Source organism: Taudactylus pleione, unplaced genomic scaffold (assembly GCF_031769625.1).
Source record: "Taudactylus pleione unplaced genomic scaffold, aTauple2 ptg001032l, whole genome shotgun sequence".
NCBI lineage: Eukaryota > Metazoa > Chordata > Amphibia > Anura > Myobatrachidae > Taudactylus > Taudactylus pleione.
The window spans coordinates 12,384,907-12,412,196 of record NW_028285433.1 but is presented as its reverse complement, the minus strand read 5'-3'; the positions used below and the strand labels follow the sequence as shown (position 1 = coordinate 12,412,196).

The window sequence follows — 27,290 nt, the reverse complement described above, 5'->3', positions numbered from 1 at the left end:
GAAGAAAAGTTACAGGCAGCGCTAGCACAGTCACATACAATGCAGAGAAATAACAATTCCTGCACTAACAGCGCTGATTACTCAACTACACAGACACAGGGCCTGGTAGGACACAGCGCTGCATACACAGACCTGACCACAGCGGAGGAGAGGTATGCGGGGGGACCCAGACCACGATGCTTCCGTCCAGCGCTTCCAGCAGCGTTCACCATGCGTTCTGGAGAAGATGGCCGCCGAGGAGCAGAGAGGAGGCTGGCCTGGGGGAGGAGCGCTGCCACAGGACCAGTCGGCAGCATGCAGAGAGGGCTGTGTGCAGCGGGGGAGGCGCCGGCTGTGAGACAGGGAAGGCGCGCTCCCCTGGCATGCATTTAACCCCTGGGACGCCGCAGCGCTACCGCTCTGCTGCGGTCCGCTGTCCCAGGGGGTAGTGGAAGCGCAGGTTGGTCGCCTGGCTCCACGCTGCAGCCAGTCCCCAGGGAGCCCCCTGCCTGGGGACTTAGGACCATGTGATCAGCGGGGACCCAACGCGGGACCCCGCTGCTTACCTCTGTCCCCCTTGAATCCGGCCATGGTCCGGAGCATCTGGGGTCACCGCTAGCTGTGACCCCAGACGCCCACCAGCATCCCCGGATCAGTACCGGCGTTCTGGTACCGGCGGGGTGTAGGGAAGACAGCATGGACGTCAGGACTGACTGTCCATGCTGTTCATCCAGATGTGCAGCCACAGCTGCATGAAGAAAAAGCTTCAGGGGCTCTTCTAGCCCCCACTCCAACAGGTGCACCCGACTCCGGCCGGGCACCAAACTAAACTGAGGTGCCTTGGCCCGGGGGCGGGGTATAGGAGGGGGACCTAGTGCATCCTGGGAGGCTGAAAGCTTAACTCTTTGGTGCCCTGCGACTGACGTCACACCTATACCCCCAAGGTATCCTGTGGATACCCTATGGACCCTGAAGTAGAAATATATATATACACACATATATATACATACACACACACAAACACATATATATACATAACACATACGTAAATCCCTACATGCCTACCCGTACTTACATACAAGATTAGTAGGTGACGATATAATTTGAAAAATATAACATGGGCAATAGTTAGAAGGAACTGAGCCCCAGGTCTTAACGCAGGGTTTAGTATAAAATACAAGTATATACAAACATGTGGCTTACCTCCACACAGGGAGACTACTCATGTGCCGCGCGTGGCCGTCATTCTGCTACGGCGTTGGGGCAGGAAATGTTAGCAACGTACTATCCCAGACTGATTGCGATCCTGGGACTCTTCCATTACCAGTGTACTCGCCTTATCAGGTGTGCCATTCTGGCTCCAGATGATGGAAATCAAAAGATGACCTCAGTGATGTGAGGCAGCAATGCCAACCACCACAACGGCCATATGTTACTTCTTGTGTGTGCTGCCGAAGGGAATAAATAAGATATAAATCCATATAGATGCACAGATGCATACCTTCTAAGGTAAGCACCGAAGGCTGTTGAGATTTAACATATGTGCAGCCACATATGTGCATGAGAAGAGTACGGTTCATTCTTAAGGCGAGCCAATGTGAGGCATAAGCCTGGGGATGGGACGCACCCTTGTGCTAACCCTGGGTTAAAGATATGCAATAACCGTAATTTCTGGCAGCAGCCAGAACAGTGGCCCCGACTATGCATACTATAGACATTTAGGCAGAGTGATCTCTGGCAGCTATAGATGCAAGAAACACACTGCATTATTCTGTTACACATCAAGCATATTTGCCCCAGATGTTCAATGTAATAAGCCTGTCGCACCTGGTATACCCAGGTGGTCTCCCATCCAAATACTAACCAGGCCTGGCGCTGCTTAGCGTCCAAGATCAGACGAGATCGGGCGTGTGGCCGTAGGCGCTGATAGATATGTGGTGGGCAAAGTGGCATGGACACAACCTCTATATTAGGCTGTGGCATGTTCCTCCCTGTGCTTCAGGGTGCCTGGGACCCGGACACTCACTCTATAATAGTGGCGGCGGGTCCCTTTTTTTTATTATATATAATATTAAACCAGTACACTGCCCAGTTCCGTAGGGTAACTACTTGCAATATAACCGAGATGAGGCAGAGCCAGAATCTATATAAGGACTGCAGGTTAAAGTAGAAACTCTACAGTTGTGCCGTTAAACCTAATAAGACCAGGTGCTGTAGGTTTAAGTAAAGAAAAAAAACGGGAGAGGCCATATGCAAGCACAGGGAGAATATACAAACTCCAAACAGCTAGGGCCGTACTGGGAATAAAACCCACAACCCTGTTAAGGGTTGCACCCCCCCCACAACTCCAGAGTGAGGATGCAGGAGATGCTGGCAATAAGCCCTGGCTCCTTTTAAGGCAGGTGCATATGCAAATAATACTCGCTGGAGTATGGCGGCATCTGTGCACGCCAGCATGGACTAGACTCTGCCCCTACTATAAATAAGCGGGCGGGGCGCAAACAATGTATAGTAGGCATAATGCGAGTGGGGGATCGGGAATGAAATAGACAGCACCAGTGCAATCTTCATACAAGCACCGGCGCCGCAACCCACAGCCGAGAGCGCTGTGAATAACAGCCTCGCTCTCCGGCGGCTGTGTGCAGAAGCCAGCGCCAGTGCTTCTACAAGCACCAGCGCGGCAGGGAACAGCCGCGCTGAGCAGCTCCCTAAGGGGCAGCTCCATACGGCCAATTGGTGCACAATGTAGACTCCCTTATGGGAGTAGCGGGGCGCGGCAGGCTCCCTCCCCGTGGGGATAGAGCAGAGGGAGGATTCGGCTCTCGTGAGAGCAGCAAACAGAGCGCTGTCAGACTCTATTAAGTCAGACAGCGCTCAGTCGTGCAGGGATTCAGGCATGCTGCTAGGCAGCAACGTTACAGACTGTCTGAACAGTCTCCCTGGTATCCGCACTATGCGCGGTAGCTCCGCCCCTTGTAATAACGCTAGCGGCGTTATAACAGGATTCCAGGAGGGGATATACTACAGTATATACCACATGAGCCTGGGAGGGGGCGGAGGGGCCGCAGATTAAACTCTGTTCCCCATAAGGGGAACAGAGCTATACTTACCACTGCTGGCATCAGGGCTGCGGCTAGGCATTCGGAAGCACGGACACAGCCTCTATATTAAGCTGTGACGTGTCCTCCCTGGAGCTACTGCCAGGGTGCCTGGGACTCCGACACGCACTCTTTTTTAGTGGTGGCGGGTCACCTGATGCCTCCATGTAGCAGGCTGACAGACGCAGTAGTCTGTCAGCCTGTCCTCAATGCTTTGTGAAAGCTAGAAATTAAAATAAAGTTGAAAATAAAAGAAAAAATACTAAGAGTGGGCTGGAGCTCAGCCCTATGTGACCGGCTCTCTCGGGCACATTCTAAAAACTGGGGCTGATGGGGCATAGAGGGGGAGGAGCCAGTCACACTTCAGAATTATTTAAAGTGCCAGGCTCTGCTCTACCACCGTCTATACCCCACTGTCTTGAACTCCAGTGTCCCCTAGTGGATGAAGGAGAAAAAAAGAAAAGTGCGCGCCTGTTTCTAACAATTTGCTGAGCTGTACATATATCCATGTTTCCTAAACATTTGTTTTGCCTGCGTAATCGTATTCACTATTAGACATCAATGATGCTTAAACAGGTTCCCTAAACTCTACATCTTGTGTATGGAAAAATGCTAAAACATGCAGACAATCATATTATATGCCCAAGCAACGATGAAAGTGCCCATCAGTGGCAGCGGTGCATTTACAATCAGCCATCCACAAGTGGTCTGTTAGTGCTGGAAACGGTCGTCATCAATACATTTGCACCTGCCCCTAGCCACCCAAAAATAGTCTGGCGTATGTGTGTTTTTTGTTCCAGTCTGCAATGCAAATGTGTGTGAACACGCCATTATGGTTCAAGCCTACGTGGGATCATCCCTGGCCTGCCTATCCATTCACAAGCAGGCGCAATTCAGAGAATCTTGCAAACCTGCAGGGACAGGTATGCATGCTTGGAATGCGCAGAGCAAAATCATGCAATCCAAGGCATAGTTCAGTGTAGTACTCACTCTGCATATACAAATGTTGTGTTGTCCAAAACTTTTGGGATTTCATAATAAATGAAAACATGATCATATTTTTGCAAGATTGAAGTAGTTTAAAATGTATAACATACCTTTTATGAGAAGGCCAGATGCCAGGTGGACATCTCTTCATGCTAAACATATACACGGCAGCTTCAGCAGTGGTAAAGAGTCGGCAGAAACAAAGGAAGGAACACACCACAACGGCTGAAGCAGCTCTTCCATCCTTAAATACAATGTATAGTTAATGGTATAGGACATGAAATTGAACCATATTAATATTCAGTCATAGTGAGAAAAGGAAGACATGCATGCATATGTCCAGACATTAGCTCTGTATTAGTACAGATCTAGAACACATTAGAAACATTAAAAGGTAATTTACTAAAATTGTAAAAATCCAGTGTTCTCTTTAATAAGTGATCATCTCCAGTGTCAATATAAAACTATTCCATCATGTGCCACTGTTTACTGCACTAGTCTTGCTATATTAACAGTCCTGTTAATATACATTTCATTTCTAACACCAATCATGAACAGTAGAACCCACTTCTTGAAAAAGTGGCTTTTCATTACACCAAGCACCTCTATACAGCACAACCACCAGGCAAGGAGATTAAGCAGATGGGGAGGAGCACTGACCCTCTCAAGAAATGATTATGATATTATTGAGCCTGTGTCTCCTAAATATAATGATACAGAAAAATATTTACTTACAAGACAGTGAACAATACAAATATTCTTCTGATCTTGTTTCAGCCACAAATGCATATTTTTACAGATGCTGTAAAGATTCATGAGATTTGGGGCACGTCTTCCAGGCCAACCACATTCAGACACCTGGGCACAGAGAATAAAGACATTTAATCATTGTTTATAAAACCCATATTGCTTATACTGTACCACACATCTTCTATGCTCATGTTCCATTTTATCCAAAAGTTTCATATAAACTGCTGTAGAAAGATGCTATTGATGCAGCCAGTTGGACAAGCAATGTTACCAGAAACACTGTTCAGTATATTGTACATTCAAACCCTAGACTGAAGGTTCATTGGATTACAGATGTCTGTAGAGCAGGGGTCTTCAACCTTTGCCCTCCAGCTGCTGTGGAACTACACATCCCAGCATGCATTGCCATAGTTTTAGCATGCTGTTATATCAAAAAGGTGGCAGTGCATGCTGGGATGTGTAGTTCCACAGCAGCTGGAGGGCCAAGGTTGAAGACCCCTGCTGTAGAGTGTCAAATTATCTGGTCTTGACCTGATCACTTCAATTCTCCATCCACCGGTAAATAGGCCACACATGACATTAAACCTATTCTTGCTCTGTTGAGTCAGTACACAAATCTGGTCGATGGGCCCCCTTCAACCAGGGCCCCCACGCCCTGATTTTTATTTTTTTCCCATTACTGCATTGATATTTGTACCAATGGAATGTTCTTAGCATCACCTGTTATGTTCACTTTACAAAATGCATTTGTAATAATGCTTATATTATTTTCACTTTTGTACACAATGGCCTTGTACTAACACTGTAAAATGGTCTTAATTAAAAAAACATAACAAAGGGATGTATTTGTTTATTTAAATATAATTTAGCAATTAAAGATGTATATTTAGTAATCTTACCCGGTTATGGAACCTGGAAGGTCTGTATTTCCTCAAACATAAGTTATAAACCGCATAACTCCCAGGATGCTTTGCATCCAAATACAAACGAACATCTTCAATGTTATTTTTTATGGCAGATTCCACACCCTCTGCAGGAAATGACATCACTAGGATATAAATAAGGAAAAAAAAAAAATCACAATGCATTTATCCACAAGATTAATCTGGACATGGTACATTTTCATTTCTGAACACACTGTATGAGATTTATCTATCTTAAACAGGTAAGAATCTGTTAAATATTTTCTAGTTCAAAGTATGGTTCTTATTGTGCATGTTGGAACTTGAAATCAGAACTACAAAAGTTGATAGCTGTGTACAATTCATTTGTATTCTGTTTACAATTAAATTCTACTTTCTGCAAACTACCCATCATAAAGTCCCTTTCTTGACCACTTATACATTTTGTGTGTGTGATTGTGCAGGGAGTACATATCTGCACTTTACCAAACATTCTAAACCTGCTGCTCAGCACAATAATGCAGCTGCGAGGGCAAACCATGCTGAAGTGAATGTCCCCCCCAAGTGGAAGAAACAAACGTGCATATTAAGGCACAAGGAGTAGTGAGCCTATTGGGTTTTTTTTAACTATATAAATGTAAATCCACTAAGGTGAACTAATCATTTAGGCTAAAAATCCAATGAGCCCAAGAGTGTCTGAACAGAGATCAGAAATATTGTTGAACTCCAGGATAAACAAGATCACTGTATTCACTAAGTGCTATATGCAAAATTATGCATGTGGAAGGAGGCATGTACTGTACTTAAATATTACATCCATAGGATGCATCTAATGAACAGAGATACCATTTTGCACCAGAAATAAAATGTTCTGGTTTTCCCCAGTGTGTATGAATCAAGCTTGGAGGATTTGCTGTACATGCTGCTTCTATTTCTCGGGTTATATTCATATCTTGTGTTTAGAATAGAAATATATAGTAAGTAAAACAAAATTACTTGTGTATTTAACATACCAACAATTCTTGAGGTGATATAAGATAAATCCAAATCCCCTTTTGCATAACTAAAAGTAAAAAGATAAAAATAAGCTTCAATCTTTTAGAACTTATAGACACATTTAAGCAACAGTGTACCTAGTATATTACATACAAAAATTATTACCATCTATAAATAATCTACATTTCCTTCATTATATAGAGCTGAGAATGTGGGGTGTGTGCGTGTATGTAAAGGACAATGCAGACACACTCTCTCTTTTGTATAAAATGGACGAACGTAGAAAAGCAACTTTGCACTAAGCTTAATGGCAATGTAATAACAGTATACAAAGTTCTTTTATATAGTAATGTGTTGTTAAGCAGGGTATGTAGCACAGGGAGAAGGATGAACAAAACTTGAGAACTATTGATTTTCACTGAAAACAAAACTAGGACATTATATGACCTAGAGAGAAGGGAATCATTTTGAAACAAACCAAACAGCAATATTTATGGCAGAAATAATATTAACATGGAGCCACAGTTTAGGTTACATCATGTTAAAATATTTATATAAAATAACTAAAGAAAAAAGTAGTAGCATAAGAATTAATTTAACTATTTCCAATATGTATGTATGGTTTTTTTTCAGTTCAAACACGTTTTATTGGAGAATACTATCAGATGTGCAAACAACTATCAAACTGAAGGAGCATGCATAGGTCTCTTAAATGTTGGAGAAACATAACAGGTATAACTACAACAGTAAAACAAATAGCACAAATGTCAAAACAAACGCCACATTGACTTACGAGATACAGGAGTCTATTTACTAAGACTCCACATATGGTTGAGTTAATGCCACTCCTGCTTCACCTGCTACCCCTGCAATGCAGGAGCTGGCTAACACAGCTGTTACTAATAATAGACCTGCAGAGGAGGTAACAGCTGAGACTCCCTTCCCCTGACAGCCCTGTGTGACTCACCATCTCCGGCCAGCAGTAGCAGTTACTTTTTTTTCAACAACCTTTATTTACAAACAGTCAAACTGACACAGCTCAAGTCCTGCTTCTCCAGTGAGTAGAAGCAGATACCTGCAGCTACAGGAGGAGTCATCAGCGCTGGAGAAGACACCTGAGGGTAAGTGCCCTCTCCCCTTCGTAATACCTGGGACACTTACCGCTGCCATAGGCCTGTACTTTTAAAGATTATCTGTATGCTGTGGAGTATTTGTCTTTTTAAAGACTGAGGAATAAACATCTACTTGATTCAAGACACTTGTTTCTTGGTTACCAAAAGAATAGAACAAAACGCTATTCCATTCTCTGGCTGTTCTGGATCGAGCCTAGTGTTTCCAAGCTAAAGCCCTCTAGCAGCTACCCTGCAGAAACTGGCCCATGCTGAGGGACCATTGGAAGCTAGCCGACACTATCCAGGTAGTGTTGCAGCAGCGTGCCCACACATAACCAGAAGTAAGCGATTCCATGTGCCCATGGTAGGAGCCCAGGTTTAAATAAGCGGTTCCAAGCGCTGCAAAGGAACTTTGTGGTGGCAGGGAAGTTACACACCCCCGGTGCAGTGGGCAGAGTCAGTAACAGGCGGTTACTGACGGTAAGAGGGAATTCCTAATACCCCAAGATCCTGTGGGCATAAAAAAAATAATCTGTGATCGCCTGGCAAGATATTCTTGAACTCTCTCTTCAAAGTTCTATTCAATTTTCCCTTACAGTACTTGTCAGTAACAGGCGGTTACTGACGGTAAAAGGGAATCCCTAATACCCAGTGGGATCAAAAAAGAATCTGATCTTCTGGCAAGGTGAGGTCATCCGGTTAGAGAGAGAAAAATATATAAAGAAGAAGAAAGGGAGGGATAGGGGACCATATCAAAGGGTAAGAGAAGGAAGGGAAATACAAGGGAGTCAGCATCTGAAAATGTAAAGAGAGGAACAGAGAGGGGGGAACTGGAACAAAATGTATGTTTCTGTAGATATTAAGAATTTGCAAAAAAATTAAAAGCCATTAATATGTGACGTCAACTGAAAATTTCAGATTCGGCTTTTCTTTGGCTTGCTTGAACGGAATATGCAAATGTGACATTATTTAAGGAAAGCATAAAAAAACACCCTAACTGGTACGTCTCTTTGTATGACTAAAACTCACAGTTTAACTGTATACTATAGGTTCATCTCCATGTATAATATAATACTCAATGTTGTCCCATTTCAGTCATGCTCAGTGGGGCCAGAGCGCCTACCTACATAGTGCATGCCCCCACACGCCCTGCAATGGAAGAGACAACATGTGCCAATTCACCGCTCATTGCTGGTCCGGCAGTGTGACATGGAGGAGCTGGGGGCCTGTTATTTCCTAATGTAAGCTCCGGGATGACAGTGTGAGCTGCAGCACAATTAGCCTGCAAGAGGAGAGGAGGGGATGGGACTGAAGGAATGGGGAAAAGAAATCCTGCAGCATCAGCCACAATAGTTAGCGATCCGGTGAATGACGGGTCCAAAATACTAGTGCATATACACTGAGTGGCCAAATTACTATGACCACCAGGCGATTTTATGCAAAGTAACAATGCCGCAGATAATGCTGACGTAGGATATATGAATCTGTATAACCACGGAAAGGGCAGGATATGCAGAGACTTATGAAGTGTGTCACTCATGAAATAATGGGTAAAAACACGATCTGCCAAACTTTGAATGAGGAATGATTGTTGGCGCTCGTAGCAATGGTACGAGCATTAGCAGAACGGCTGCACTGGTGAATTGTTTGTGGGTAACAGTTGTTAAAGTTACACAGATTGGACCAGCAGACAAAAAATTGGGTCTGAGCATAAGGCCTGTGGTCATAAACGGCTACTGGATGCTAGAGCGGAATGGAGAGTGGGCAGACTTGCCCATTCCCAAACGACCAACAGTGCATCAAATTACAAATAATATGAATCAAACGGCCTCTCAACGAAAAGTACGCTGCACATTAGATGGTATGGGCTACAGAGCAGAAGGACTGTCCGTATGCTGTTATGATCTGCTGTAAACAGGATGAGATATCTCTAATTTGCGCAGGAACACAGGAATTGGTCAGTAAATGATTGGAAACGGGTCATGTGGTCTGACAAATCATGTCTTCACTTAAACCATGCAGATGGTAGGATATGGAGACAACAGCACGAAAGCATGGATACTTCTCGCATCGTCATAATTCCTCAGGCTGACGAAGGCAATGTTATGGTTCGTGACATGTTTTCATGGGAGTATTTAGGCCCTTTGATTTCTGTGGACTGTTGGCAAGCTTTATTACGGGCGAAAGGTGACCCAACAAAGTACTAACCCAGTGGTCATAATAATTTTGCCAGCCAGTGTATGTTAAGAAGGCCCTATTACTGGCATTAGCATCAAATCAATGTCCGATTACCTTGACAAGCTCAAAACATATCTAGTAAGGGAAAAAGCATGCTACATTTCTGAGCAATTTCTCATGTAGAACTTCCCAGATGGTCAGCTTAACATATATTGCAATATGTGGAACTACCATTCCTCTAATATAGGAGTACAAAAGTGTATTCGGTAAGTCCAGATAACCCATGTTTTAGAAAAATATAGATATAAATACACACTAGTCTCTTATATTATACAGTACATTCTTTAACTTTGTATTTAATTTACATTAAGGGACTGCCACTGAATAACATGTCCTTACTTGGTAACGGACTGAATAACTTTTGAAGACGTGTCTTTAATGTTGCTAAGGAATCGTTCAGTTCCTCCTTTCAAGATGTCAAAAAACCCTCCAGAATTCTGGTCATCATCAGCGAGAGGGATTCCTATTTATTTTAAAACACAAACACAGACCATGATAGTAAAAATATGAAATGTAACATTTTGATCAGTCTAGGTTGCTTCTTCAGTGGAATTTTTTATATATTGCTATATTCATACAATGCAACTCTTTTCTTTATAATAATGTAAAGCGTTCTATTAAGTTCAATATTGCAGTTCTTAAGCTAGAATGAATGCAGGCATACATTTAAGGGGATAATCTGATCAAGTTACACAGCCACCATGTAAACCTAGTACCTACTTGAACATAGGTACGCTTCTACATTTAACTGATAACCGCACCAAAATATAAATTTTACATCTAATATGTTCCCTCCGCCTAACAAGCTAAAGCATGGGATTTCTCCTTCATCCACTAGGGGACACTGGAGTTCAAGACAGTGGGGTATAGACGGTGGTAGAGTAGAGCCTGGCACCTTAAATAATTTAGAAGTGTGACTGGCTCCTCCCCCTCTATGCCCCATCAGCCCCAGTTTTTAGAATGTGCCTGAGAGAGCCGGTCGCACATCAGGCTGTCTCCAGCCTTTTTCATATTTTTTCATTTTTATAACACTGAGGACAGGCAGGCTGCTTGCTGTGGTAGTCTGCCTGCTACGTGGGAGCCGCCGGGAAGGGCACCACACGGCTACTGCAGCCTGTGTCCGGTGACCCTGAGGAGGGGGCACACACAAAGGAGTCATCGGACCCCGAGAAGACCCGCCACTGCTGACACCGGCATGTGTCCGGGTTCCTCTCCGCCCCCTCAGCCCAGCATCCCGGCCGCAGCAGCTGTAAGTATGACCACTGCTCCTGATTAGCAGGAGCAGTGGAAGTATAGCTGGGCTCAGTGACACTGTCACTGTTAGGAGGGCCCGACTTTCCCCTGCCCCCGCACCACCCTCTCCCCGACTTCGGATACCAGGTCAAGGGAGTCACCAGGTGCTATAGTCACGAGGGCGCAAATTACAGCCCCGGTCGTCGCTGGGGCTGCTGGAGGCGCGTCATGCAATCTAGCGGCGCCTATTATAGTCGGGCTTCCTCCTCACTGCCGCGCTGTGTGTACCACGCGGCTGTCGGCGCTGCTGCATAGGAGAGCTCGTTAGCAGCGCCGATCGCGCTTGCCCTCCTCACACAAGGCGGGCTGCTGTGGCTACTAAGTCCCGCTGTCTTAATCAGCGCACGGACCCGGTGTCGAGACCTGCCCTAAACAAACACTTATGGCGCGTCCTGCAACAGCGGCGCCATTTGTAAGGGTTCTCCCCGTTATTGCTCCGCAGCAGCAATAGCTGGCAAGCACAGCGCTGAGTCATTTCACTGGAGCAGTGGACATCAGCTGACGCTCTCCTCTCCTGCTTAGCAGGAGAGGTGTCCTTTTAAGAGTATGCAGCGCGGACCAGCGCCTGCAAGGGAGCGCGCTTCCCTCTTAAGGAGAGGGGACAACTTACAATATAAACAACTCCCCCTTTTATTAAGAGTGGTCCGTTGTGTAGCACAGCGCTGACTCACTCCTGCTCGGGGAAGAAAAGGGTCCCGCCGCCAGCTGAGTCCGGGTCTCCTGCCCCTCCCCCCACAAGGGGGAGATGTGTATTGAAGCTCCGTTAACTGTAGGTCAGGTAAGTGACAGACGGCTGACTGCGCTATCACTTACAAAAAGCGCTGGAGCTCTCACTGTAGGTACAGCGCCAGTCGCACTGAGGCAGCCTGTATATATTTAACAGGGCAGCACAGACTGTGTAATGGTTAGCATTGCTGCCTCACAGCACTGAGGTCATGGGTTTGTTTCCCACTATGACCCTGTGTGGAGTTTGTATATTCTCCCTGTGCTTGCGTGTGTTTTATAACAGCGTAGCTGTTAGTCTGCTGAGGCGGTGCTAGCTACTTCGGGGCACTTGTGTTTAAGCCGCTTCGGCGCCCTCCACAGCAGTATAGCTCATTGCCCTAACACCTGCTGCTCTGATGGATATGTCTAGCCTTTTGCTGCCCCTCCCTCAACCTTGCGCTTAGCAGGTGCACTATGACTCCGCTTTATGCGGTTCTGTTGAGGGGACAGCTTATGTTAACCGGAACTCTTCCAGGCTAGCATGGACATTTTGCGCACACAGCGCGGTATAACTTTACCCTAGCGCAGTGTAAGAGTCATCTTTGTCACTTCTGCAGATCGCTCCCCGTGTCCCGGCGCCTACAATGTACGTGTTGTGTATGTAGATGTATATGTAATCCCATATAGGGATGTATGTGTGTGTATATATATATATATATATATATATCTATATATATCTATATAGTGTATGTATGTGTATACCTTTTTTCTACTCTGCTAATCGGGTGGTCTATGGACAAGCCTTATTCCAGAGAGGTTAATTAGCACACTGCGCAAGGTTGACAAGTGTTCCAGTGCACGCTTTGGCAGCACATATACAAAAATATTGAAACGATATCTGTGGGTGAGGAGAACTCTCCATTGGGTTGGGTCTCAACCCAGCGTTGGCTGAGGGGGCAGGCCTTGGGTCAGGTCCTCCCGAATCATCCATTCTCAGGAACGAGAATCCCATATTGGGCTTACCATCCCTGTGGCCCAGCATTAGAGGCCGGGACGGCCACTTCTTTAGCTGTGTTGATAACAACAGCAGGCCTTTATCCCCTGTTTAGATGGGGGGATTGCGATGTGGTTTTTCCCAAGGGACAGGTCTCCCTTTTAATATGTTGGGAAGGCTCTGTTAGAATACAGCTCACTTTTTGGGGACAGTAATCCCTTAAGTTTGTGGATTGTTACTCTTCTGCACACATATATATAGCTCAACTGATTAAGGCGAGCACTCCAGTAACAGAAGGGTCCCAGGTTCGATACCAGTCTGGGACAGCACGCTGATAAAATATCCTGCCCATTACACCGTAGCAGGCTGATGGCTACACGCAACACTTGAGCAGTCTCCCTGCGTTGAGGTAAGCCACATGTATTTATACTAAGCCCTGCTATAGAACATATACGTGTATTGCTCATGTTCTAATTTTAAATATTATCGCACCTACTAATCTTGTATGTAGATATGCATATGTGGAGATATATATATCGCTTCTTATCCTTATAAGGCAGAGGTAGGATCTGTTATCAGTTTTATGACTGGTACCTAGCTTATTTAAAAGAAGGATTCTGCAATTGAAGTCTGGACTCTCCTCATCCAGTAGTTGGTACAATAACTCCGCTTTACACCATCTCTCCCTAAGGATTTGTATGTGTGTGAGTGTACGTACCTATATTTCCACGGATGGGAAGTCGCCTGCGATTACCAAAGCTGTCAGCTTATCCATGTGTATGTGTGTATATATATATATATATATATATATATATATATTTATTAAATGGTGGCTCTGTAGACTAGAGTCATGTTCTGCAGCTTACATAGTGATAGACATTGCTTCTATTATGAACCCTATACATGACTGGGGCCTTCTTGTATATAAAGATATGTACTTACATCCTCCTGGGGTTATAGTTCCTTCTTGTTAGTCCCTATCTATGGCGCCCCCCTTTAGGGTGATCTATGATTATTTTAACTTCGCACTTGGTAGCAAACTTATAAGACACTGAGAATGCAGGATATAGCAGGACATATATAAATATAGCATGCTGATCTCCCGATGCAGGAGTCTGACAAGTTAACTTGCTATGTTGGCACTACTCTTCCTTTCAAAGAGATGGCCTTCTTATGCAACTAGGTTTATCTGTATGTACGGGTGTATATATACTGATATATTCCCATTACTTGTATGCATATTTTCTAATAATTGGCAAAACCTGGTTTTTAACCCTATTGGTTATCACTACAGATATGTCCCTTCCTTTCTCGGAATAACTAATGCACTCTGTCTATGTACAGGTACCCTTCTCAGTATAGATTCCGGTACTCCATATTATTGTCTTGTCACATATCTCAATAACATGAGTCTCTAAAGGGCCCCTAGGTACATTCTATCTGTACATAGAGAATCCAGGTTCTATTCTGTAATCAGGGATTCATTTGTTAAATTACATGAAGGCCTAGGGCCCCCGCCGATATAGGCAGGGTCAGGCCTGGATTTTATTAGATTGATGGGCGTAATACACACTTCCCCATTATAAGTGTTAATGTACTGATACTTAAACTAGTAGACCGTTTTGTGGTATAGGTATAATGTCTATATGGATACACATCCCTAATATAACAAGCTCAGGTATAGAGTCCTGTTGAACGACCTTCCTGCCTCCACTAACATTTTGCTAGTTTATACCGTGTTTTCTACTGCAACATCTCCAGACTGAAGTCCGTGCTGTAGAGCATTGGGTCTTAGCCCACTGAAGCTATTCCCTATACCTGACGGGGCAGGTTGCTGTGAGATGAAAAAGGTCAGTGACATTCTACATAGCGTCCAGAGGGCTTTTGGCCGCTCACAGGTAAGCGGGCTTACCCCACTAATGCTCAACCTGTCATTGCATAGCCGCTTTCTCCCTTATGCACCCTAGCTGCGGTCCTAGCAGCCATCTGCTTTTTTAATCAGTTGGCTCTACACTTTAGAGCTTCCCTGGTGCATAGTTTCAACATTGAGATTAGTGACACTCTTCTACTAGATCTGTTGGGATTATGGATTGAAGCGCTTTGAGGGTCTAGTGCACATCTTTACATTAAAGTGTGACAGTCAATATGTCCTACGCAGGGGGCCTGGTGGATTTCCTGTTCAGTCTCTGGATGTTTTCATCACATTGACGGGTACCTGACTGGTACCTTCAGGGTTGTCCTAGTGCTCTAGCCTTGTGGTATGGAATGCTTCCCTATATTGGTAGCTTCCTGCGTGGCTGTTGCATCCGTGCTCTATAACTACTAGGGTATCCTGGTTGTTCACCCTATGTTCAGGCCAGCGGTTGGTACTGACTACGCACTTCCATCATGTTGGAAGTTGTCTGTTGTTTTGAAGTTTGTGGCTGTGATTTGCTTTTCGACTGCAGGTGTTCACTCACTGTTTTCTACTCTGTTTTCAGAATGGGTTGTTCTGCTGTCTGACCCTCTGACAGGTATTGTAATCTCAATCCTCTCGAAGCTGCCTCGGCCTCATTCCCAGTGTGATCTCCACTCGTTGGAGACTTCTATGGTCTCTCCCTTCCGCTGGTTTACAACTTTGTAGTAGTTGGACTTCCAGAATGGTTCATGGTGACTGTTCAGCCTTGACTTTTACCTCTCTGCATACTCTGTTAGGAGTCTGTGGACAGGATCAGCTCTGTTTCTGTAGATTGGTATCGTTATACTTGTATCTTTATGACTATGTACAACAGTGCTGGTATTCTGCTATCTGCGACTGTTGCAGCTTTCTGTTTCTGAATCTGGTACGGTTTTCTCGAGTTTTGTTCTCGGGTTACTGCCCTTCTCATATGGATTCGGGTTGGAGTTCTCTGCTCCCAACAGTCCGGCTTGGTCTGTTTTCAGCTGAGCTTACAGCGTTATGATGCTTCTCACCTGAGGGTGTTTTCTCGCTAGCCGCTTATTCCATTCTATTTACGCTGTAAGTTGTGGTATTTCTGTGTCTGTTCCGCAGGGAGTTCTGATTGTCTCCTGGCTCACGACATTTGATCCTCAGCTCTTGCCTTTCCGTTGAACCTCTGGTTCTTGGCGGTCCCTGTTCGGTTGGCCAAAGGGTTGGCATGTTCTCAGCGCTTCCCACCCAGGAGGTTGGCTTTGGGACGTCCCCACTGTCTTGAACTCCAGTGTCCCCTAGTGGATGAAGGAGAAAACAGGATTTTGGTACTTACCGATAAATCCCTTTCTCCGATTCCACAGGGGACACTGGACGCCCGCCCAGCGCTGCATACCTGCCAGTTGTTTCGTTCCTTCTATGGTTGTGTGACTGCATGATTCCCTGCAGTGGTTTCCTCTGTTCTCCTTCAGTCGGTCTTGTTCCGTTCTGTGGTCTTCTCCTTCTCCTCGTTTTCCTGTTGTCCTCCGTCTCTTCTCGGGCTCAGTTCTTAAACTGGGGCTGATGGGGCATAGAGGGCGAGGAGCCAGTCACACTTCTAAATTATTTAAGGTGCCAGGCTCTACTCTACCACCGTCTATACCCCACTGTCTTGAACTCCAGTGTCCCCTGTGGAATCGGAGAAAGGGATTTATCGGTAAGTACCAAAATCCTGTTTTAAAGCTCCCCGCAGTACAGAAGGATGAACTCCCGCCAATTCAGTAATTAGAATGGGAGGAGAAAATATTGCTGTATCAGGCTGTAACAGAGACAGAACGCACACACTCCCATCACTAACAGTTTACATTCTCTGCTGTCACCGTCAGGAGGAGCTGAGGGGTGACTGAGAAGCGATCTGGAATGGGATCGCCATAGTTCTGCTAGTTGGGGGAAAGGTTAATGGTAAGTTTCCAAAATAAAACAGTTATGTTTGAAATTATGCATTAAAAAGTTATTTATATGTGCCAGCACATACCAGGGTGTCCTTGGGGCTTGATGCCCAGTGACAGGGGTTTTAGATTTCCATTATTGCCATATCCACCATTTTGCTCCAGCAGCTACAAACACAAGAACATACTTGTAAGGATATATTTTTTAAACATTAATAATGATTTCAAGTTTACAATAGGGAAAACGAAATACCATAACAACAAGGAAAACTACCATAAATTCCCTAACCAGGACTTTAACTGTTCAAGAGATACCCATCTACCCTTTATTTACCAGATGTAAATGGCTCGAGAATGTTTCAGCATAAGACAGACAGAATGCTTGTTGACAATTGGAGGTTGCTACAGCAGGTAATCATGTCATAGTATCTTATGAACGATGCAAGCCCTGGAGTACTTAGCTGGAAGAAAAGTACCAATAAAGAGAAACTATGGAAGAATGACTTCACATCCGTAGCTTCTATAGATGACCTAACTTCACATTATGAAAATACTTTAAAAACTCTCCAATCAGCATATTTACAAGAAGTTCATACATGCACGCTACATAGAGCCTATATAACACCCTCACAATGTAAGCACATGATAGCAAATGAGACTGTTCTGCACTGGGAGGGGGAGCTACTACAGGGGGCATTGCATAAGGGGCACTACTACAGGAGGAACTGTATAATGGCCACAACTATAGGGGGAATTGCATAATGGGCACAACTACAGTGGGCATTGTATAAGAGGCACTACTACAGGGGGAACTGCATAATGGGCACAACTACAGGGGGAACTGCATAAGGGGCACAACTACAGCGGACATAAGGGGTACTATTGTGGGCATTGTGTATAAGGGGCACTACTGTGTGTAGTAACGTGAATAAGGGACACTACTATGTGGTTAAATGTGAATAAGATTGTGCTGCTGTATGGCGTACTATGAATTGGGGATACTATGTGTGACGCCCCATTCTGCATGCCACGCCCCCTTTTTTGGCTTGGTAGATCACAAATTTTATTTTATTTTTTTAATTATGTGTTTTTTTTTTATTGATATTCAAAAAAGAAAACAACAACAAATAGACAAACATAAAACAAAATAAAAGGATGTAGAGATTGCCCATTGTAATGTGACATCAATGATATGCTAACAGACTAGCATATAACACTTATATATAATGTGTGTGTGTATGTATATATATATATATATATATATATATATATATACACACACACATTATATATATATATACACACACATACACACAATTTTATTTTATTTTTTTATTTTTTCTCCCTTCTCGCACACACCAATACCATTGAGTGATTGTGTAGCATTATTCCCCCATTGGTACCATTACATAACAGCACTATATTAAGCATTGGAGACAGAGAGCTGGTGATGTGAGGTCTGAGCATGAGCAGAATTAAGCCATTTGTCCCATATGTGTTCAAATTTAGATTCAGCGTTTCTAGCCAAATAGGTATATTTTCCAAGTGCAATTGTGGTAGAGACTAAGGATAACCAATCATAATACTCCGCCCCGTGGAGGCCATCCAGGAGCGGGCAATGCAAACTTTGGCCAACATGCAAACATTCAGTACATACTGACTAGTGTGTCTATCAAGCAAATGTTCTTCTATAATTCCAAGAGTACATACAATAGGAGTAAGAACAGCCCGCGTAACTCCTGTAGAGGAGATTACCCTGAGCATTTTTTCCCAGAATGACATAATCTGAGGACAATCCCAAAGCAAATGCCAAAAGTTGGCCGATGGGGCACTACATTTAGGGCAATTTGAATATGAACGTCCACCAAACCTAAACAGACGATCAGGGGTTAAATAAACTCGGTGCAATAGGAATAGCTGGATTTGTTGGCAACTAATTGAGGTGGTAGCTAATTGTGGACATCTCAATGCATCCTGCCATGAATCGTCCTGTATTGCACCCAGATTAACCTCCCATTTAGCTCTGAGAGCTGGCAGATCATCATGGTGGTGAGCCCGCATTACAAAAAAGTAGGCATGAGAGACAAAACTACGAGGTCCGCCTATAAGATCACAAATCTTTTTAGATTTAAAAGTAGATCACAGAGCTCAAAGGTCTGGCCACCCCTTCTCTAACTAGTTTGTGTTTAGGTTTCAAAATGTTGCCCAGGCTGCTAGCTTTCAGGCCTATAAAAAGGCCTTTATAGGTGTGGCTTACAAGCCAGCCGAAGTCTACTTATAAGGGTGTGGTATAAGAGATAGACATTAATTAGATAATGTCTAGGTCAGTGGTTCCCAAACATTTTAGAATCACGGAACCCTAGAGTATCAGAATTGTTTTCACGGCACCCCTAAGCCAGAAGCTTGTTATTGAGAAATTCAGAAAAAATAAAAAAATTATTAAATAAATTGTGGTTACCCTGTCATCCATAGGTTTAGTTATGTGGTGGAGGACAGGTTTGTGCTTCTGTTTGTCCACATATTTACATTATATTGACTATTTGGTACTGGACCACCAACCTGAGGCACCCCTGAAAGTGTCCTGAGTCACCCCAGTGTGCCACGGCACACAGTTTGGGAACCACTGGTGTAGGTAGATGCCTGACCCTAACCGCCCCTCCTTGTGCCTAACCCTAATTGTCGGGGTAGGTGCCTGACCCTAACCGTACTTTCTAGTGCCTAACCCTAACCCTCCAGTAAGTGCCTAACCCTAAAAAAACTAAAAAATAATGTCTATCATTTTTGTGTCGACCATTATCATGTCCGCCTTTGACCATTTGACCGTGTCGTCCTTTAGTGTGTCGACTTTTTGTCCGTGTCGACCTATTGACTATCTAACATCTGGTGTCTATCTAGACATTGTCTATCTAATTACTGTCCATCTACAGTCCGGAACAGACATAAGAGGTGCAATTCAATAATGTTTAAAGCAAATATGATAGTGTAGGAACTTGCAGGAACGAGAAAGCTGTGACATTAGCCTGCAAGCTTAAATCTTTTGATCAAAGTATGAACTAATTTCCCATACCTTCCCTCTGGCAGATAGACGCTGACAATAATTGTTGTTCTATCCCCTAACAGGCATAATTATGCTGTGTAAATTCTAAGGTAGGACCAACTGGGTGTTTTAAAGAAATGTTTCTAAGCAAATGTTTCCAAACTTAGTTAAATGTAGCCCCCTGGTCTTCCTGGCATGCATTATTTAGGGGACTGCAGGAGCTATACGCAAATGGACTTATAAAATGTCAGTTTCCAGTTTGGGTTTCCCCAAGATGGACTCCACCTGGTTACTAGAGGACCTGCTGCCTAGTCTGGGAGTGACTCAGGCAGCTAGAGATCTGGACGAAGGAGTAGTGAGCTTTTGGTGGGAAACTGCACCCCAGAGGGAATAAAAGAAGGTGTTTTGGCGCCAAACAGATGTCCTGCAGTAGCGGACAGGAAACTGACAGCTCTCATTAGGTCAGACCTGCTTGAACGCATGGCTGCCATAGACCGGATGCTGGGGAGCTGGAGCGCAGGGCAAATGGTCCCTGTGTTACCTGGGCAGTGGGCTGTAGTGAGGAGCTGCACACATCTCTACCGTGCAGAGGGCCTGATTCAGCAAGGATCGCAACTGCGATTACACACGCAATCGGCCGATTGTTGCGTTCTGCGAATGCATTGCAGTGCGCGCAAACACACCACTGTGATGGCTACGCAGACCCACTGCAGAGTGATTGACAGGAAGTATCATTTGGGGGTGGTGGTGGTCAGTAAAACGCAGGCATGCCAGTGTATTTGAATGCCGTTGCAGGGGCATTCCCGAGTAAGGTCAGACCTTAGAGGATTAGCATATCATCGCAGTGAGACTGCGTGCATAAACACTATTGCAATCACAGTTGCGATCCGTATTGAATCAGGCCCAGAGAGCGGAGCTAACTTTGACCCCTTGGAAGAGCCAGACCAGAGTTTACAGAAATGGGCATTTACAAGCTAGTCCTTGGACCAAGAGGGAGACTTCGGTCCTGGGTTGAATGGTGCAGAGGGCATCTTTAAATCAAGAAAGGGGTGACTATTGCTATTTTAAGGGTCTTTGCCAACCAAGTGACTTTGTTACATTTGCGTATCTTCGCTGAGAGCTATTTCTAGTTAGGGACAGTATTGCAGAAGTGATTGCTATAGCAAGTGCCTTCAGAGAATTCAAGGAACTTTTTTTTTTCTTTAGGAGATATTGTTTGTCATAAGTCTATATTGTATGCATGCCAATGCATAAGGTACCAATCGACAGAACGAGCTCGCAAATGATATTATATTTGTCATGTTTATTTTAATGCTGAAATACTGACCGTGAAAGTGGTGTGTGACTGTGGTTATTATTGGGCAGCGAGATTGTTGGAGCTTAAAGAGGATTAAGTGGAAGGGGGCAGAGTCCTAGAAGTAGGATAATTACTATACAGTTAGTAATTTGGTCCTAGAGGGAATGCATTGAGTCAAGAGATCAATTTGAGTGATTAGTGCATCAATTACTGCAAGGATTCTTTCGATTATCTGTGCTATTTCCAATCATTTTTGTCTTGTTTATCTACATTCTCTTTTTTTCTACATTGTAAGCTATCATTATTGCTCTAAATTCTATGCTAGACATCAATATTTTATTGTAATTATCTATGCCAGAAAATTATATTCTGCTTTCTTGACCGATTTTTCTAATTCGATAGTAATCTTTCCTATTGACATACATTGATCTTTACCAATTTTATCATATCCTGTCCATGGTCTACTTTTCTTTGTTCTATCTATTGAAGAGATTATTCGATTTCAAATTCTATTACTGTCCTATTGAAATTTTAAGTGATTGCACATTGTTTCAAGGCTATATTTCTACAATTGTTACTGCTAATCTCTGTTATCTTTTTGATAGTCTAAAGCAGAGGTTCCCAAACACGGTCCTCAAGGCATTCCAACAGTTCAGGTTTTACAGATATCAATGGTTGAGGACAGGTGGTTAAATTAAATTGACTGAGGTACTAATTAAGTCACCTGTGGTCAAGCATTGATATCTCTAAAACCTGAAATGTTGGGGTGCTTTGAGGACTGTGTTTGGGAACCTCTTGTCTAAAGGTTGCCATCTACCTTTCTAGAAGATAAATATACCGTTGTGGTTTTGACAACAAACATTGTGTGGTTTATACTGGTTTAGCATAAAAAGGTTAGTGGCGTTGGGGCAGAGGTTTCCTGAACCGATCTGTGGTGGACGGACCGTAGGATCAGTTCAGGAAGCCTCTGCCCCAACACCACATTACCCCTGAGACCTGTACAGATGCAGGTGGAGACACTGCCAATACAGAGAGATAGCAAGAAGAGCATTGTTGTGTGGACAGAGGCGTCACCGGGTCTGGTGACACCTGTTGTACACGTTAAATCCCCTCTGAGTGGCAGAGCCGCATGCTCCCAAAAAGGGGTTGTGGCCTAAAATAAAGGGACGTGGCCTCGCGGGAATGGCCTGCCTGCCCCCGGAAACTAGTGCCTGCACTGTTGGCTCCGCCTCTGTGACAGGAGCAGTGCTACAGGTGAATGTCACACTGCAGTACCTAGCTCCTGGTCACTGAGGAGGAGCTGGCATTTTGGCATCACCCCTCCGAGGGTGACACCCGGGTTCGGCCTGCACCCCCATAGCGACGCCATTGTGTGTGGACATCACTTGTACACGACCTCACCCAAAGGTGTGTACCAAAGAGGCGATTAAATATTAATAGAAATGTCTAAGAAATGTCATCTGTTCCATCTCATCATGTATTAAAATGCAGAAATATCACTTTGTCTAGTATAAAACAGCCATCTATGTATGTGAATCGCTGAGGTAATTTTCTTGGAGGAAGATCCATGTGTGTAAGTTGGGTGTCATGAGGTGTGGCAGAGGAGAAGTTAGGCTGAAGGGAAAACTCTAATTAAAATGATAGGTTTCCATCTCTACAGCTTTGTTTTAGATGAACACGTGCATAATTATATGTTATAGTCTATTGCTCTTTGCATAACAGTATATACCTCAGTGATAGGAGATTTAGGGTTCACATTTCGTGCTGCAGCAATTTCCTGTAGATGGCTGACCACTTCTGTAATAGATAGTCTTTCCTCGGGATTCACCTTTAACAAAGATGCTGAGAAAGGGAAGAAAAAACAGGTTACTCCTAATAATCTCAACAACTTTAAACTGTTCTTTTGCTATGAACAGAACATTCGGCAAGCGCACACAATTCAGAATTTGTGGGCTGCAGAAGTATTATTTGTGGTTGTGTATGTGGATACATTTTGGACAGGATATTGAAATAGTTATGTGACACATGTTCACAGTGCCTCATGCACCAACGCTCCCTGCACAATTAAAGAGGGGTAAGAACTCCACAATTGGTGCGAGTGCTCTGCCATTACTGCATTTTGGCAGCAGGTATTTACAGCTTCTCACTCTGCGACGGACCCAGATACTCTGATGGATTTTACGTTTAGGCTTTTTAATTGCACTGCTATGCCAATCTCCAAATAGAAATAAAAATAAAAACACTATTGAAATATTAATAATGCCTCAAAGACAGTTATTCTGGTGTACTAGAAGACCATCACCTCTCCCACAATTAGGGAGTGGGTCAGAGGACTTACTTGTATATGGAGATGAAGGACACACAGCTGATGATAAAAATGCAATTAACCTTGATATGGTTTATTGGTTGGAGTATAAATTGTCTGATGCTTTTCTGCGCTATATCAGGTCTTCCTAATACCTGTTAGACCTGCCTTCCTTTTTTTCTTTCCTTTGTCTTGTCTTGTTTTACTTTTCTTTGTATAAGGTAACCGTACCACCTGTCATTGTTTTAAATATCCTGTTATGCAAATACTGTATTGGTACTCAATAAAAGAGTGGATTATACTCACCAATAATTCAATTTCTTCAAAGCACTCGATGGCAGCCTTTACTATGAGTTAGTAACCCAATCCCAAGCTATGAGTTAGTAACCCAATCCCAAGATCGAGACAGGGAGTTAAGAAATGGACCGCCCAACTGGTGCATACTGTATAGCCTAGCTCCTCCTTTTCCCTCTTGTCTTTGTGAGTGTCTCTCAAACACTTCTCTGGAAAAGCACAACTGTGGAGGGGGGGAGGGGGTCAATCTATAGACTGCCATGGAGTACTTCGAAGAAACAGAATTATTGGTGAGTATAATCCGCTATTTTCTTCTTCACTCCTCCATGGTAGAATTTACTGGGGGATGTACCCAAGCAGAATCCGAGAATTTAAATATGCAAGTGAAATTATTTTTATTTGATTGCCCCTTGAAGTACTCAACCTCCAAAGTAGGCATCCGAAACATCTAGGAGCATGGTAACTTGTGAATGTATGCATTGAGAAAATTGCCGTTGCCCCGCAGATCTCCTATACTGATGACTGAACTTTCTTAGCCCTGGTCAAATGTGCTTTAAGAATTTCAGGTACTTTACACCCCTCCTTACAGATGAAGGCAATGAGCTGTCTTGACCCATCTTGAGCTGGTCCGTTTAGTTGGTCCAACAATATCTTTACTTATACGCTGGGCCTTGTAAGAGCAAAAAGCAATAAGACAAACAATGTGATGTGTATATAAAAAGCACAAAGATATTTCCTTCAGGAAATAAAGTTTTACACCATAATTCCACAAGTGTCATGAAGAATAAAAGTAAATTCACCAATCTGGTACTTCCTTTAATCCAAAACCTTCTTCACAGGCTTTTTTCATAACGGCATAAGAAAGACATAGCATAATACTGCAAACAAACTCCACCACGTGGTTCTTGGAAGGCTGTGCAGGACCTCTCCAGATAAAAACCAAGAAGAAAGTTAAATAGATCCTCCACTATTTTCCCTCTGTATAATGGGCCTCATGTATGTAATGGCGAATATTTTTTTTTATATTTTTTTTTACACAGACCGCGCTATTTGTTGCTATTGTGCAAAATCGCACTGCTCATGCGCAGCAATTGTCTCACGGCTCCGCACGCACAGAGAACCCATTCGCAAAGTGAGTGACAGGTGGACAGTGTTTGCTGGAAGTTACGGGGAGGTGGTTAGAAAAACGCAGGCGTGTCTTACCGTTTCAGCGCCATTACATGGGCATGCATAAATTATCCATTGTGATCGCATACGCAGTATGAAAGCTCTCTGCGTGTCAGGACAGCTGATGCATTTGAGGCAGGTCAGACCTGCTGCAAAGGCTGCATGGCTGGTCGATGATATTTACACTGGTATGAGACGTTGGATGCAGACAATAAGACAATGGAGGGCGTCCCTATGCTCGAGTTACTTCTGGAACTATTAGCAGATTTTTGCAGCTGCGGTCTGTGCAAAATCGCAGTTGCGATCGCATTAGCGTCCATCTCTGAATCAGGCCCAATGTGCGTACCAGAGAGCTAATACATAGGACCCATCATCCTCTAGTAATGGATAGGATTCGGCTAGCAACACCAGAATAATTTAGCCTACCAGACAGTAGATAAATGATTGCTCATCATCCCTTTCAATTATTGGTAAAGATCCATTTCTCCAGCAATCGGTTGCAGCATATTAAAAAATACAATTCTTATAGTGCAGTACCATTAAGTAAATCAAAAAACAGTTTACCACACCAATGAATTATAAACTAGTACCATATTAAAAATATGAACGCATAATTTAAAATTACAAATACACTCCTTGGGCACCAGTTAGTAAATGGCCATACTAGATGAAAGAGATGATCAGGGCTTATCACAAGATAGGCCAAAGTCCAGGACACACTGCTTCTTTACATGTTTTCAGTCTTTAATGGATGTGCTCTAGGGGCTGGACCCCTGCTGCGATGCATTTTGATTTCTCTTCCTCAAGTATCAGAATGGAGAATGCTTACACCGGGCTCTGGGCCTGATTCACTACGGATCGCTACTCTGCTTATACGCACGCAACTGTGTTGCTAATATCAGCGGTGCTATGTAAATGTCTGCATTCACATTGCGATTGCAGCCTGACATAAGGACGCCCACTTCCCTTTACTCACATCCGTATACTTGACCAACATAGTGAAATAATCGCTAACATTGGACAGTTAGAGAAGCCCAGACCTTACTCAGGATTTAATTATTTATGCGCTCGCTATAACGCCTCAGACGGCATCTGGTATCGCAGTGGATAATTTATGCAGGCCCTTGCAACGGTGTTGAAACGTACTGGCACGCCAGCGTTCGCCCCCCACCTCTCCCCATCACCACCCACAAATGGCCCTTCCTGTTAATCACTCTGCCATGGGTCTGCGTAGTCACTGCGAATGCATTTCCAAACGTAGCGCCTAGCTCACGCACTGTGATGCATACGCAGTGCAAATGAATCGACCAATTGCATGCATATAAGCAACTGCGTTCCTTGCTGAATCAGGCCCTCTATTTACTCCTCCAGATTGGAAATTGAAAGGACGCAGAATAAATAGTTCCTTGTGTTCTAAAATGGAAGTTCAGTGCAGTTCGACTGCACAGCATTACGGGTAAATCTGAGTTACTTTGCGCAGAAGTTGTTCACTTCAATCTTCCTTGATATTTAATATGTATACTTGCAGGGAAGATGTAGGGTAAAAGCAGACCCTTTCCCTGTGTGCAGTGCCAATATAATGACCCCTGGCCCTCAGTTATTGCGGGCTCTTGTTCTGCAGGGTTGTTCTTTGATTCAGCACCATAGGTAACACCTGCACAGAGCCTCTATACAGAAGCATATCCTGCTTCCTAATGTCAGTTTTTATTGTGTTTGCACTGCCTGGGAGCCAGCTCAGCATGGACTGCGGCTTCGCAATGCTGGGCTATAAAACGAGAGGTTAGCCCTACACAGCATAAAATAACAGTGTATAAGAGCTAGGCTACATACATCAGGTGGACAGTCCATTTTTGAAGTTCCGGCCTTTATTCTGTGATTGGATTACTAACACATAGTAAAGGCTTCCATGGAGGAGTGAAGAAGAAACAGGATTACAACACAGGGAGAGTACATAACTTTATGGCTGACACTCGGTGACTCCTCCTGGCACCAAGAGGAAGATTTAGAACACCAACTTGGCAGATCTGTATGAGCTAGGTTGGGGAAAAACAAAGAGGCTATTTTTCTAACCTGAACACAAATCTGGCAATATAGGATAAAACTCCTCTTTATGAAGTCATACACTGATTAAACAAATAATAAAGGTACACCATTTTAACATGCCAGCCCCACAAATGTCACAGCTGAAACCATGCTGCTAGTCACATGAAAGAGAAAAATATTTGTGTGAGACCCTCTCTCGCCACAGAGATGTGTGTGTGTGTGTGTGTGGGAATTTTACATTAATGCACTATAATCG

General features: G+C 43.9%; 1 protein-coding gene across 4 annotated transcripts in view; it reads right to left on the bottom strand.

Moving 5' to 3' along the window:
* The window catches only part of GAK (cyclin G associated kinase), a 101,914-nt gene that overhangs the window by 41,144 nt on the left and 33,480 nt on the right, over positions 1 to 27,290 (bottom strand). For all 4 annotated transcript variants that reach the window (XM_088461290.1, XM_088461292.1, XM_088461289.1 and 1 more), the window contains exons 9-15: positions 22,955 to 23,067; positions 16,978 to 17,059; positions 10,402 to 10,525; positions 6,730 to 6,779; positions 5,714 to 5,862; positions 4,800 to 4,922; positions 4,175 to 4,308 (exon numbers count right to left, since the gene is read on the bottom strand). In XM_088461290.1, coding sequence (XP_088317416.1) covers positions 4,175 to 4,308; positions 4,800 to 4,922; positions 5,714 to 5,862; positions 6,730 to 6,779; positions 10,402 to 10,525; positions 16,978 to 17,059; positions 22,955 to 23,067 — 775 coding nt within the window. The remainder of the gene's footprint in view (positions 1 to 4,174; positions 4,309 to 4,799; positions 4,923 to 5,713; positions 5,863 to 6,729; positions 6,780 to 10,401; positions 10,526 to 16,977; positions 17,060 to 22,954; positions 23,068 to 27,290) is intronic.